The sequence below is a fragment of the Crotalus tigris genome, unplaced genomic scaffold (genome assembly GCF_016545835.1).
Source record: "Crotalus tigris isolate CLP2741 ecotype Arizona unplaced genomic scaffold, ASM1654583v1 scf7180000020955.813331, whole genome shotgun sequence".
Classification (NCBI taxonomy): domain Eukaryota; kingdom Metazoa; phylum Chordata; class Lepidosauria; order Squamata; family Viperidae; genus Crotalus; species Crotalus tigris.
In genome coordinates this window covers 552,207-566,529 of record NW_024098276.1, presented here as the reverse complement: position 1 = coordinate 566,529, position 14,323 = coordinate 552,207, and the positions used below count along the sequence as shown (strand labels likewise).

The 14,323-nt window shown below is 37.3% G+C and overlaps 1 protein-coding gene across 3 annotated transcripts in view; it reads left to right on the top strand.

The window, feature by feature from the left end:
- Positions 1-14,323, top strand: part of TRMT61A (tRNA methyltransferase 61A) — a 57,322-nt gene that overhangs the window by 363 nt on the left and 42,636 nt on the right. The window contains exons 1-3 of one of the 3 annotated variants that reach the window (XM_039368937.1): positions 743-826; positions 5,416-5,475; positions 6,731-7,095. In XM_039368937.1, the coding sequence (XP_039224871.1) occupies positions 6,765-7,095 (331 nt within the window). In that variant the 5' untranslated portion in view covers positions 743-826; positions 5,416-5,475; positions 6,731-6,764. Of the gene's footprint in view, positions 1-690; positions 827-5,415; positions 5,476-6,730; positions 7,096-14,323 lie in introns of those variants that run through there. The other 2 variants (XM_039368936.1, XM_039368938.1) reach the window with 2 other exon arrangements.

The window sequence follows — 14,323 nt, the reverse complement described above, 5'->3', positions numbered from 1 at the left end:
TATTTGAGCTTGTGGAAATTTATATTTAAGTAAGGCCCACAGCGTTTCCTCTCACTCCTCAATTGTTATTTCTTTAAAGTACCTGCTTCCTTTAAAAATATTTCTAGGATAGATCACATTTTTGAAAATGTGAAATAATAACTATATAACAGCTTGATAAGTATGGGCACACAGATTAAATAGGTATGGGAATATTAGTAATGTCAAAACCAGGAACATATGTCACAGATTAATTCTGTAATCGCATTACAGTGACGGTATAGGGGAAATGAAGCGCCAGCTTTAATGAATACAAGTCTTCCTTGCCAGATCTGATTTTGTAAAATAATACCATGGTTCGCAATGTATTCACGAAAGGAACAGATTTTATTAGCACTCCTTTACTCAGAAATAAAACCCTTTCAATTCACAAGGGTTTACTCTCAGATAATAAGCAGTGATGGAGCTGTAGCCTAAATCCGACAAGGAGACGCTCGTATAAGAGTGAATTTGCGACTCCTATTTAAAACGGCAACAACAAATACCAGTCAGTGATGCAGCGATTGTACCACACAACTAACGGGAAGCCAGGGACAGAGGAGACAGGACGCGAATTGCATCACCGCAAAAGGAAGCAAAATCGTTCCGATCAAGTTGGAAACGTGGAGGAGCTTCATCTCATTCACGACCGGCTAAGTAAGAGCGAAGGAGGGGAAGAGAAACGTCACAGGCTGCGACGGGCAAGAGAGAGGAAGTGCTGGAGGAACCACGTGTCTGCACCGACCAAGGCTGTGCTCTGGTCCTCATCTGATGCTTCTTGCCTGAATGCAAGTAGGGAGTCGGAAAGGTAAGAGTGAAGTGAGATTAAAGCAAACGGCTGTTTGAGGAATCGGGGCGGAGAAACGACACCAAGAATTGCACTTTGGTTGCCTCTGTGTAAGAAAGGTCACCCCATTCGTCACTCTTCTTTTGAGTAGAAATGCTTTAAACTTTACCAAGGAGGAACTTTACAATCTCCAAAGATCTTCAAAGGAAAGCAGGGCTCCTGCGATTTCATTAATTTTAAAGAACAGGGAATGCCAGCAGGGATAAAATCCTGAGTGCAAACAATGGTCTGATACAACACAGAAGTATTATCTTGCGTCTATTTTCCCCCTCCCCCTCTAGAAGCATCTCTTATTGAAAAGGTAAACAGGGACAAGTCGTTTGTAGGTCACAAGTGCAAACCAGACTGAAAAATGGGAACAATCATGAAAGTGCAGAATTTTTTTTTAAAAAAAGCAAGAGATGCATAAAATATGAAAATCCCATATTTTCTTTCAGTTTGGGTTTTAAAAAAGTCTTTAGTTTTTGAAACCTCTATATATCAATTGCATATTAAAAGTGCACAGGTAGAATGTTATACCTAGTCTGTTGAAACTCACAAAAGAAACAACACATAATCTAGCTGTTTCTAACACCTGGTTGTCCAACCTTTTGGCTTGCCTGGGCCATACTGAATGAAGAGGAATTGTCTTGGGTTGCATATAAAATATATAATTAATGCATATAAATATCATTTGTTTTTATTTTTAAAAAAATATTGTCTTATGGGCCCACATTACTAGCGGTCCAGGGCTGCATATTGCTTGTGGACATGCCTGATCTAACACTTGCTCCTTAAAAAATTGTTTATTGGCATTCCAAAACAAATCATGGTCCAATATATCAATTGGTTTCAAACAAATACTTCTCAGACTTCAGTCTGGAAATTAAGAAAGCAGTTTTCCCAGATGTCCTAGAGACATTGAAAGAACTCTTAGGGTGGAGGAAAAAACGTTTTGATAACTTCAGGAATTATTACTGCACAATCCTTATGGACTGCTATTTGGTTCATCAGATGCACAGAGTATAGTGCTGAAATAGGAATATTATATACAGCAGAAGACAAATGCCAGACAATTTTATGCATGGCTTAGTCACTGCTAATGCTATAAAGATGAGTCTAGCTATTTCATCTGCTATAAATGGTATGTTCTCTCTTGGAGAACAAAAAGGAGAAAAGGGCTCTTTAGCAAGGTTAATTGACTGATTGATTATGTGCCATCAAGTTGGTGTTGACTCTTAGGGACAACAGAAATAGATTTTATTCATGACAATCTGTTCCTAACCTGGTCCTTCAAGACTTTCAACAGTGAACTCAATGCCAGTGTAATTGATTCCATCCACCTTGCTCCTAGATGTCCTCTTTTTCTTTTCTTCCCCTTTCCCAGCATTAGCTTTTCCAAATTCGATCCTGCTTCTTTCAAGTCCAACTTTTGCTTCTATGGAGTGTCACAGGGAATACCATCACTTGCACAGTTCTGATCTTTGTAGATATAGACACATCATGGCATTTAAATATATTTTCCAAGGCCTTCAAGCACTCCTCTAGCAAGTACTGGTCTGTAGTGTAGTTCTTCACTGCTTGTTCCTGTAGAAGATTAATCCTAAAAGGCAGGAGTTGGGTACCACTTCAATATTTTCACTGTTGGTTCTAAGACTGGTAGTTTTACCTGTTGTCATTAGGTTGGCCTTTTAGATTTAATCTTAGTCCCATCAGCATAACATAGACTATTGATCCTTCTTCCTCCAATTTTAAAACCAAGCTAATCTTTCTCCAATCTAGCTTCCCTTTATATATATTCAGCAAATTATTGTACAATATGCTTAATTTCTAAGAGGTTGGCCCCTTCTCCAGTGATAAAAGGGGCAGTTGGATTGGTTGAGTGGTTTCTGTATTTTGCCTCATTCTAAGCTTCTAAGTATATCTCTTGATGAAATGGCCTATAATTCCAAGGGTGAGCACCAGAAGAAATTTGATAGACATTGATGTCTTGCATTTTTAAAAAATATAGGTAGTCCTCAACTTATAACAGTTCATTTAGTGACCATTCAAAGTTACAACGGCACTGAAAAAAGTGACTTATGGCCACTTTTCACACTTATGACGGTTGTGGTCACGTGAATAAAATTCAAATGCTTGGCAACTGACTCATATTTATGACGGTTGTAGTGTTCCAAGGTCATGTGATCCTCTTTTGCGACCTTCTGATAAGTAAAGTCAATGGGGAAACCAGATTCACTTAACAATCATTACTAATTTAACAATTACAATGATTTACTTAACAAATGTGGCAAGAAAAGTCGTACAATGGGTCAAAACTCACTTAACAAGTTTCTCCCTTAACAACATAAATTTTGTGCTCAGTTGTGATCTTAAGTTGAGGACTACCTGTATTGTTTTATTGTATTAGACTAATGGGATTCTTTTTTCTGACCATTTTTCTTTCCTGACACTACTCTGTACTCAAAAAGAGTACAGAGAAGAGCAACAAAGATGATTAGGGGACTGGAGGCTAAACCATATAAGGAACGGCTGCTAGTTCCTTATAGTTTAATGAAGAGAAAGAGAGGAGGGACATGATACAGTGTTCCAATATCTCAGGGGCTGCCACAAAGAAGAGGGTGTTAAGCTATTTTCCAAGGCGCCTGAAGGCAGGACAAAAAGCAACGGGTGGAAACTAATCAAGGAGAGAAGCAACCTAGAACTAAGGAGAAACTTCCTGACAGTTAGAACAATTAACCAGTGGAACAACCTGCCTCCAGAAGCGGTGAATGCTCCAACACTGGAGGTTTTTAAGAAGAGACCATTTGTCCAAAATGGTAGAGGATTTCCTGCCTGAGCAGGGGGTTGGACTTGATGACTCCAAGGTCCCTCCCAACTTTACTACTACTACTACTACTACTACTACTACTATTACTACTACTACTACTACTACTACTACTACTATTATTATTATTATTATTATTATTATTATTATTATATAGAATCTTTAGCAAGAGGAAATAATCCAGGAATCAGTGTTTTCTTTATACTATTATATTTTCAGTGACATTGTTCTTTAAGGTCCTGCAAGGTACATTATATCCTAGCACTGCATTTTCTCTTTCTTTTTAAAAACAAAAAATGACCTTGTTCCTGTTGTTTACTAGCTGGCAAATGACTTTTTTCCCTCCCACTTGTTTCAATACCAAGAAAAGCTTCATTTGCTTTATACCTGTGGTCAAGAGGTTTTTAGTAATATAACAACAAAGCCTTTTAAAAATTGGTAATCCTTTAATACTCTAGCACAGGCATGTCAAGCTGTCGGCCCGCCGGACACATCACGTCGAAACCGTGCCCACCCCATTGCTGGCAATGGGGAAAAAGTCCCGATACATCATGCGACATTGTGAGTGTGACATGCCTGCTCTGATAAGATAAGATAAGATAAGATAAGCTTTATTGTCATTTTTATACTGTGGGCACAATGGCACACATCAAAAAATGAAATTTAATTGCCCGCTCTCAGAGTGAAACACATACATGACACACACCTAAACATACTATGAACAACATATGTATAGACCCACATCCCTACATATACATAGCAAATAAATATTAAATATTGTCCATCTTGAATATATAATGAAAGGAGGAAGCTTGAGAGTTCGCAAGGTTAATGCTGTATGGAATGAAATTCTGGCTGAATCTGGATGTTCTGCTTCGGATACCACGAAGCCTCCTCCCAGAAGGTAACAAGGAAAACAGGTCGTGAAAAGGATGTGTAGTGTCCCAGATAATCTTACGGACCCTGCTCAAGCAGTGCTTCTGTGCTATGTCCTGGATGGGAGGGAGGGAACTGCCAATGATCTTTTCAGCCATTCTCACCACTCTCTGCACCGCCTTCCTGTCCATTAGCATGTACAATCAGAACATAAGTTAATAAAATCAAGAATGCAATTTGTAGTCCTGCACTCTAAATTGCATTTTGGCAGTAATTCTTTATTACGCTCATGTTTGGAAATACAACTCTACTTATGAGAGTACTCCTGTTCCTATCTACAAAGATCAAATGTATGGCGAGTGTAATTTATGATTACTAGATTAAGCATAGGAACCTTGTGAAATTATGACTTTTAATTTTGGTGGTCAGCAGTTAGGTGCTGAGATAAAAGATTGAATGATGATGCTGGCACAAGAGCTCAAAGGACCTTTTAACAAGTAATTGGAATGCTCCAAACTCTTTGGAATAGACACGGTGATTTGCAGGGTACAACGTGCAGTCAGGCATAACCCTCTTGCATTATTAATCCTCCTTCTCCTCTTATTAAAATTGTATAACATGTCATGTGGCCTGAGATATGTAACATGCAAATAAAAATGAATAAATAAACACAAACTTTTTTTTGATATGTCCCATAGCAAGCTTTTTAAAAAGCTTGTTAAAATTCAGAATGCACTTTTCTCCAATTTTCATATGTATCTGAAGAAGCAGCTTCTTCTTAAGTCTACCTAATCAGAATAGGCAACTTGACGTACTGTCACCACCCCCACCTCCGTGTATGTGACTTCTTAACCATTTTTTTTTGCAGCATTTGCAGCCACTTCCATTTGCAGTTGTTGAAAATGGGATGTATTCCAGCCAATTAGAGGTGGGAAATAGACTTAGTATGCTTCAGTGAATAATAAAAAAAAGTCCCCCAGCAAAGTAAATTCAAATTCTGCACAAAATGTTTGGTATGTCCCATTTGCTCTAAGTACAGTTCTTGTCCCTCCTTCTCCCAAATATTAAATCATCTTCCTGTATGAATGTATGCTGGATGTCAAATCTTGTTCAGAATTGCCAGACCTTGCAGGATAGTTGAAAACTTTCTGTTCAAGTTTGTTCCTAGGAATTTGCTATTCTAGAGAACCAGTTTGCTAGGTGTTAAATTGGACAATATGTTCTTCTGCAAGATAATTATCTAAAATTGCTATTCATGGGTACCTGACTCACATGCAAAGAAGAATTGGGATTTACATATGCATTCCACAGCATTTGGACTCTCCGAAAACTATATAAGTATCAATTTTAGATAGCCTGCTAGAGACTGCTACATCCTGTGCCTAGTCCTTTCAGTGGAAAAGACTGAATTTTGGACTTCTTGATGCTATCGAACTGAATTTGAACCACTCCAGCTGTTAGATTACTAATTTCTTTTGTGAGTTGCTTGTGTTTAAAAGGCTATTTAGGATTGTAGGATGATCAGTCCTCTCTAGTGAACTTTAGTCTACTGAGGCACCTGGTGACTAACATCCCCCCCCCAGCCTTTTAAGAGGAGAAAAAAGATTGTTTATATTTCTTCTGTCTTATTATGCCTTCTAATTTTTATTTTATTGTTGTGTCTTGTCCAATGGTGTTCTTTAGATGCTCTGGACTATAATTCCCATTCCTGGCTTTTATTCATTCTTTGGGGTGCTCATAGGACTTATACACCAAAATATCTGGAGGAAAGCAGTCTAGCGGATTGTCCAGGAATTAGAGCTACAAGTGGATAAGGTGGGTGGGTGGGTAGCAGGTGACAGCAAGAAAGAACAACAAGAATTGAAGTTGAGTAAAAACAGGGATTTCATGCTTCATTTCTATCCTGCCTTTCTTCTACTGTAGTAATGAATGTACATGTTCATGGGTTTCCAAAGTGATCTCCTTGACCGGCATTGAGCAAACACAGCCTGCTCAGCTCTAGTAATGAAGCTGTATCAGGTTACCTTTAGATCATTACTTGGAATTATGGAATCATGCTTTATTGGAGTTGGAGACGGGGAACTTAAATGAGAAAGAATAGTTGTGAAGAAGAAACAAGAATGATAGGCTAATATAAGGAGAAGCAAGGAGAGATTCTGAAATGTGTTTCCTTTTTTCCTTAGCTGCAAATAACCTGCCGGTGACAACATTATCGTGATGAGTTTTATTGAATATGGCGATACGATAAAAGAAGGGGACACGGCAATTGTCTTCTTGGGACATGAATCCATGTTTCCAGTGAAGGTGCAACATGGTGGTAAAACTCAGACTAAGTATGGTGTTATTAGACACTCAACTGACCTCATTGGAAAGAAGTATGGTTCCAAAGTAACCTGCAGCAAAGGAGGCTGGGTGTACATCCTTTATCCGACCCCAGAGTTATGGACTCTGAACTTACGCCACAGAACTCAAATCCTCTATTCAACAGATATCTCTTTAATCACCATGATGCTTGAGCTGAAACCAGGAAGTATAGTATGTGAATCAGGTAAGGGTATAAGACTCACTGCAGTGTTGTTGCTTCTTTTTGTTCTTTTCTATCAGAGGTTTCTGGTACGAATGACAATTGTTTATTTTTATTTATTCAATTTGTATGCTGTCCAATTCCAAATAACTCTGGGGAAACTCCCCCCCCCCAAAAAAATAAAGAGCAACATTTAAAAAAACCTACAACAAAGTAGATGGGAACAAAATACAAAAATAAGTACAAGAAGAGAACTCAGACAGTACTCCCAAAGGTGCTTTTCAAAAGGCAACTGGACTTTCCTGTTGTTGTTTTTTCATTGAAAACATTTCACTTCTCATCCAAGAAGCTTCCTCAAGAAATCAAGAAAAAAAACCAAGGAAGTCCAGTTGTCTTTTGAAAAGCACTCTTGGGACAACCATGAGCTGGATGATTGAGAATTTCCATAGATAAGCAACCCAGATAACAGACCAAAACAAAAAACATCACAGATAGAGGAGTCCCATGCAATGTACCTCAAAGCCTACAAGAATAGCCAGGTTTTAAAACTTTTTGGAATGATCTTATGGGGGACTTCATTCCAGAGGGCAGGCTCTACTACAGGGAAATTGTGCTTCCTGAGTCCCAAAGATAATACTGGGTTGACAGGGGGACCCAGAGTACACCCACTCTGCCAGATTGTCCTGGATAGGAAGAACCCACAAGAGATAGGCAGTCCCTCAGATAGCCAGGCCCAATCAAATACAGAAACACATTGGCAGTCAGTACAAATTAGAAAACGGATGCAATATGGGCAAGCAGAGGCAGGCCCATCACTATTTGCTAATGCAAAGAATGAGTGGTAGCTATGGCCCAAAGGGTCTTTCATAGGTCCATTTGGTGCACCCTTTTCTACATCAATCAAACCTTCTGTCACTTACAACTATGTCACTTCACTGCTCAGCTACTGCAATGTACTCTGTATGGAGCTACTCTTAAAAGACCACTCAGAAGCTTTAACTGGTCCAGAATAACAAACTCCACATTCTGGAGAGACAGGACCATTAGTTTGAAAGAGAGGCAAAAGAGGCCATTGATGTTAACATTGAGCAGCCCTCACTGAACAGAGAGAGAGGGATAAAACACCATCTATCTCCTGTCTACAATGCAGTTCTTTCAGCAATTCCAAGAAAATTCCACCCCATTTGCACTCTGATACAAGTGATCCTAAGGGCACAGATAAACCCACAAATGGCCTCAAGAGCTCTCAGGGAGAATGCTAATGACTGGATGACTGCAAAGAAATATCCTTCCAACAACCCCCCCCCCCATCCTATCAGAACTAATCCTTCCATTGCCCCCACCATCCTGCCAGAACTGATGAAGCTTCTTGAATGAGAAGGGAAATGTTTTCTTTTTCCTCAAGGAAAAAACAATCCAGTTGTCTTTTGAAAAAGCACTTTTGAGATTGTGTTGGCTTGATTCTGTTCTTTTTTGTGTGGATGATTCCACTATCCAGAGCTTGATCCTCTCTATTTTGAATTTTCCTGAAATTTCTAGAAGACATCATCAGCCAGTGTGGGTTGCAGTATCACTAAGTTCATGGTATCTAGTTGTATTTCTGCACCCAGGGGAGGTGGAGGAGATGTGGTAGAAGTCTTGACCTGGTCCTTGAAAGATATTGGAGTCTAGGTCGAGAAAACAAGGTCGTGTTTAATCCCTGAAATAGAGAATAGCTGGCTATTTAGAAGCTGACTGACCCCAAGATAATTCCGAACTGAGCTGTGCACCTCCTGAAAAAACAAGTTCAGAATCTGGGTTCTTCCCAGAATAAATAATAAATGGGAATCATGACCTTGAGAGGTTTGGCTCAGCATTGGCTGCTGCAGCAGCTATAAACTTCCCCAAAATTTTGGGGACACATAATATGATCCTGTATACCATTGTCATCTCATGCCTGGACTATAATAAGTACCTCTAATTAGGCTGTCTTGAAGACCATTCAAATGCTTTAACTGGTACAAAACGCAGCAACTTGCTTGGAAATTGACGAGCACTGTTATACTCACATACCACTTCTCTGGAGGAGACACAATGATTATCAGTTTGCTTCTGGGTGTTATTCAAGATGCTAGATATAATTATAACAACCTAAATAGCTTGGGATCTGGGTAACTTGCAAGACACCCAGTAATTCCAGCCGAGAGACACACTAAGAATCTCCACCCTGGTAGATATAATAGGAAGGACCCAGAAATGAACATTCTTTGGTAGGGTTGTTTGGATCAGCTTGCTACATAAAATGAAGTTGGCCACAAACCTTTAAAGTTTTTTAAGAAGTAAAAAATAGTTAAAACATTGCTTTGTTGCTGATCTTTTGGAGACTGAAGGGTTTAATGTTTAAAGGAGGAAGGAAGTTTCCCACAGGTTTTCAGGTGAGGAGAATGCTGTGTGGAATACAGGATTATTCAACATTTATGGGTGTTGCTAGTCATTATATTTTTTTACTTACTGATGTTCCATTACCTTATGTAAAGAGTTTAGATTTGTAAGACCAAAGGGGTTTAGAAGTTTCAGCAGTAAATAAATAAATAAAACACTTTATATATGAAGAAGTACTGTATATGAATGCATTTTCAAAAACTTTGTAATCATTTAAAAAAATGGGGAAAAAATGGAATCATGCATGTAGGCCTGCAATGCTAAGATAGTCTTGGCCTGCATAAGTCAAGCCAAATTCCCAAGAAACCCCCTTATTATGATTCTGCTATGTGCTGTAATGCTAGGGCCTATTCTAGCCAAGTCTTTACTGGAACTTTAGTAGAAGGACACATATGAATTTTGGGTGAAAGTAATGCAATTGCATAATCTTGGCAGGATTCTGATATGATAGTATCTTTCTTGGACTGCACTAGTGCCATCTGTAGTTGTGCTTCCTTATTTGGCAGGATGTTTCTCTTTCTCTCTCTCTCTCTGTGGGAAACTTTATGACTGGTAAACAGTTTCTGGATTGAATACCCTCTGACGTGCTAACTTTGAAACCCTATGAAACTTTGCCATGCTCATTTCATTAGTTACTCTGCCTGAGGTTAGGTTGAGAAATTCAAGATGGCAGATTTAATCTCGTGTCTTGTAAGTAGCTACATTATTAAAACTTCAATAAATAAAGATTCCATTTAGAGAAGCAAACAGGAAGCATCTGTGGGTGGAAAGGGGAATTGTTTCTTTTTCCATGTGTCACAAGAACTTACTACAAGTATTAGGACTGTAACGGCCCTTCCTAAGTAAAGCACTTCTCCATATCTGCCGCAAAATGCAGCCTCAGCTTCTTCCCCTTTCGCGAGGTCTTCATAAGTATGCATGTCAGAGGATACTTCTGTCAAGATAATTGTCCCATTGGAAGGATTTGTAAGCATGCATATGAAACCTTATAAAATCTCCGCCTCCTTGAAATAGATGCACTCAGTCCTGAAATGGCTGGTTCACACTGGGAATCTACGAAGGTGCTTTAGTTATTCAAAGAATCTGCCACTTATCTGCCAATAGGTTTCTCCCTTTATATGCTTATATGCATAGGCTAGTGCTTTTTTCAGTAGGCTCAATACATTTTGCGGATTTATTTGCAAGCATGGTTTAGGATTTGTTAGCCAAAAAAGGTTTTGATTATTTGACCAATTAAATCATTACTAAATTACAGACTAAAAGTATCTGGAATTTCTTTACATTCTCTGGACTTTAAATGTAATTGATGTGTCCTTGCTTGTTTTGAATTGAGATCTTGTTTAACTGATGAAGTGTTTGCTAAGACTAAGAGCAGCATTAGGGGAGAAAAATCTTTGGAGCAAGGGTGTAAACTAAATTTACTGTACATTTAACTCTCAATAACAATAGTTAAAATAATTGAATGAGATTTGGAAGAGGTCATTTAGACCAGTGGTTCTCAACCTTTTTAATGCTGCGACCCCCCAACCGGTTGTAAGTCGAAGACTACTCAACCGGTCGTAAGTCGAGGACTACTCAACTGGTGCAGCACCCTTTGCAGATTGGGACTTTTGGCAGGCTCAGCAGGGCAGAGACAGCCTGGACAATTCCTATTGGCTTTTGAAAGCCAATAGAATTAGACTCTATTCAAGAGAGTCTATTCTATTGGCTTTCAAAAGCCAATAGAATAAAAGGGAGTAGCACAGCTAAGGAAAAGGGGGAAAAAATGGCGGACTGCGTTGTTTGGCGACCCCCGTGAAATGGTCGTTCGACCCCAAATGGGGTCCCGACCCACAGGTTGAGAACCACTGATTTAGACAATCAGGTCCAACATTTTGCTCAGTGCAGGAATCCAGCCTTCCAGAGAGAAGACTGTCTGTTCTCTGTTTGAAGAGATCTACCAAAGGGGAGCCTGCCACCTCTCTGAGTAATTAGCTTTGTTGTTGTACTACTCTTAACTAGGATGTTTTTTGTAACATATAATTGGAATCAGCCTTCTTGGAATTTAAGCCCACTATTTTGCATCCCACAGTTGAAATAAGAGAGTTTTCAAGTATTTGAAGAGTGCTTTAGTAGCCCTTTCTGGAAAATAACCATATGCACCTAATTCAGTATTTCTTAACAGGATGCAATTTTTAGTTATCCAGTCATTTTCATGATGCTTATCTAAACCTGTTCCAATTTCTCTGAATTCTTCTTAAAGTGCAATGTCTAGAATTGGATGTAATACTCAATGTACCAACTGAACGGGAGTATTAATTCCAATTATGTGTTTAATATTTTCCCCATTCAATTTCATTTTTAAAAATGATAAAAAGTTTTAGAATCTTTAGCAGTCTTTGGGAACTGAATCAAAACCTTTATTTAACTATATGAGACCCCAGGACTTCATGTTGGATTTTTCTACACTGGACAGTAATTGACAGGAGCTACTTGTAAAGAAGACTGGCTTTAAAATTGAAGATTAAATATCCAGGGATCACATTGACAAATATGAATTATATGTTGTTTCAGAATAACTGTACCAAGCTATGGAATTATATTAAGCAAAATTTATCGAAGTGGGACAAATTTCAACTATCATTGTTGCGTAGATTTTTAGTAAGTAAGATGGATGTTTTATCGAGGATGCTATTCTTATTTTAGACAATACTGATATTGACAATTGATGTACCATTTAAATAATGGCAGAAAGATATTTCCAAGTATGTATGGTAAAAAAAATCATAAATTGTTGCAAGATGCTGAAGAAAGAGTCAGGTTAGGATTACCTGACTTAAAATTGTATTTGGCTGCTTGTTATCTGGTATGGATGAAAGATTGGATGACTGAGAAACAGGAGGCTATTGGAGTTGGAAGGACACAATTTGAGATTTGCGTGGCATTGCTATTTATGGTATAATAAACTTAAAGTTAATATTGATTTTAATAATCATTTTCTTAAGTGTACCATATTGAAGGTTTGAAATAAATATGAAACAAGATTGACTTCCAAAGTTCCTTGGTGGTTGTCACCACAGGAAGCTTTTTTTTAGTAGAGAAATGATAGTTATACAAACTTAGTTGACTTATGCTGATTTATTGATTTTCTTTGAAGGAGAATTTAAGTTGAAATCAAGAGAAGAATTGGAAATGGGGAGTCATACCTGCCAATGGTTTACTCATGTTCAGTTATTAGAAAGGTTTAAAATGAACAAGAAGAATTATGATTTTGCAAATGAGAAAACTGACTTTGAACTAGACTTGTGTATTAGCGATGAACTTACTATTGCTAAAAGGTATAAACTTAATGAAAACGAATAAGAAAGATGAATATGTTAAAGATTATGTGATTAAATGGGCAATTTTTTTAGATATATAGTATATAATGCTTAATCAGTAGGAGAATATGCGGAGCAAAAGATTGAAATTTACATTGAATTATAATTTGAAAGAAAATTTAGTATTTAACACCTAATAAATTGTCAAAGATGTATAAGAAAGTATTAAGTATATGTTGGAATGCAATCAATGTGAAGATAATTTTTACCATCTTTGATGGACATGTAACAAAGCTAAGAAATAGGGTATCAGATATGTATCTTCAATCCAAAAAATTCTTAAGATAAATGAAACCAGAGGTTTTTCTTCTAGACTTGATAGATAAATAAATTGAAAGGAAATATGGGACTTTGTTTCTTTACCTGACAACAGAAGTGAGACTCTTGAATGCACATAGATGGAAACAAATTCCTACAGTGGAAGAATAGATGGTGAAGCTGGTAGAACTGGCTAAGATGGCAAAACTGATTATTCTGATTAAAGAAAAGTCTTTGTCTAACTTGGTTTCTACTGAAAACAACTATTGAAAACTTGAAAACTATTCTTGCTAGAAACTGAAGAAATGAAAATGTAATTTTGGGTTTTGACTATTAGAACTGCTGATAATTATAGAAATACTGTGTATTATTGCTAGTTTTAGAGTAAGAGACTAAAAGTATTTTAAATCTGTACAGAAAAAGGGAAGCTATTTTTCTTCCTCCCCCTTTCCCCTTTCTCTTTTCTTTTCCACCCTTGATTTTTTTTCTTTAACCTCTCTTTTCCCTGATCCCTTTTTTGCCTTTTTGTACTTTGCTTAGACTTAATTTTTTTTTTTTTAAAAAAAAGAGATGCTTGTTGTAGTTCCATTTGGAATAAATCACTATTTTTTTTTCTTAGTTTTCTTTTCTATTTTTTTTTATTGAAAATTTTTATTTTTTAAAACATACAATCATTTATAAAAATACAATAAAATTTTAAAATAGAGAACCCCCCCCCTTACCCTCCCTCCCACCCCCACCCCCCCTCCCTTCACTTCCAGAGCAGAATACAGGGTTAAGAAAAAAAAAGAAAAAGAAAATTATAATAATTAAAAAAAAGAAAAAAAAAGAGAAAGAAAAAAAATATCATAATTAACCTTTAACTCCATAACTTATAAAACAGTTCTCTATAATATTTGATATTCATTCATAAAATAAATAAAACTTTTTAATTCCATATTTTTTCTGAATATAATCTATCCACCTTCCCCATACACTATTGTAAGTATGCTTTGCTATGTTTCTGCCAAGAACTTGAGACATTGATTGTGACTTGAAACTACTGAGCTTAATTGACAGCTTGATGGGCAGGATTTATAATCATATGTTATTAAGGCTTACAGATTTTATGTTTGTTTTTGAACAGATTATGAGCAGATGAGAAAATGTGGTGCTCCAGCTGGTTGGATGTCGGATGCTTTTCTGATTTAAAACATTCAACCGTATCGCGTGTC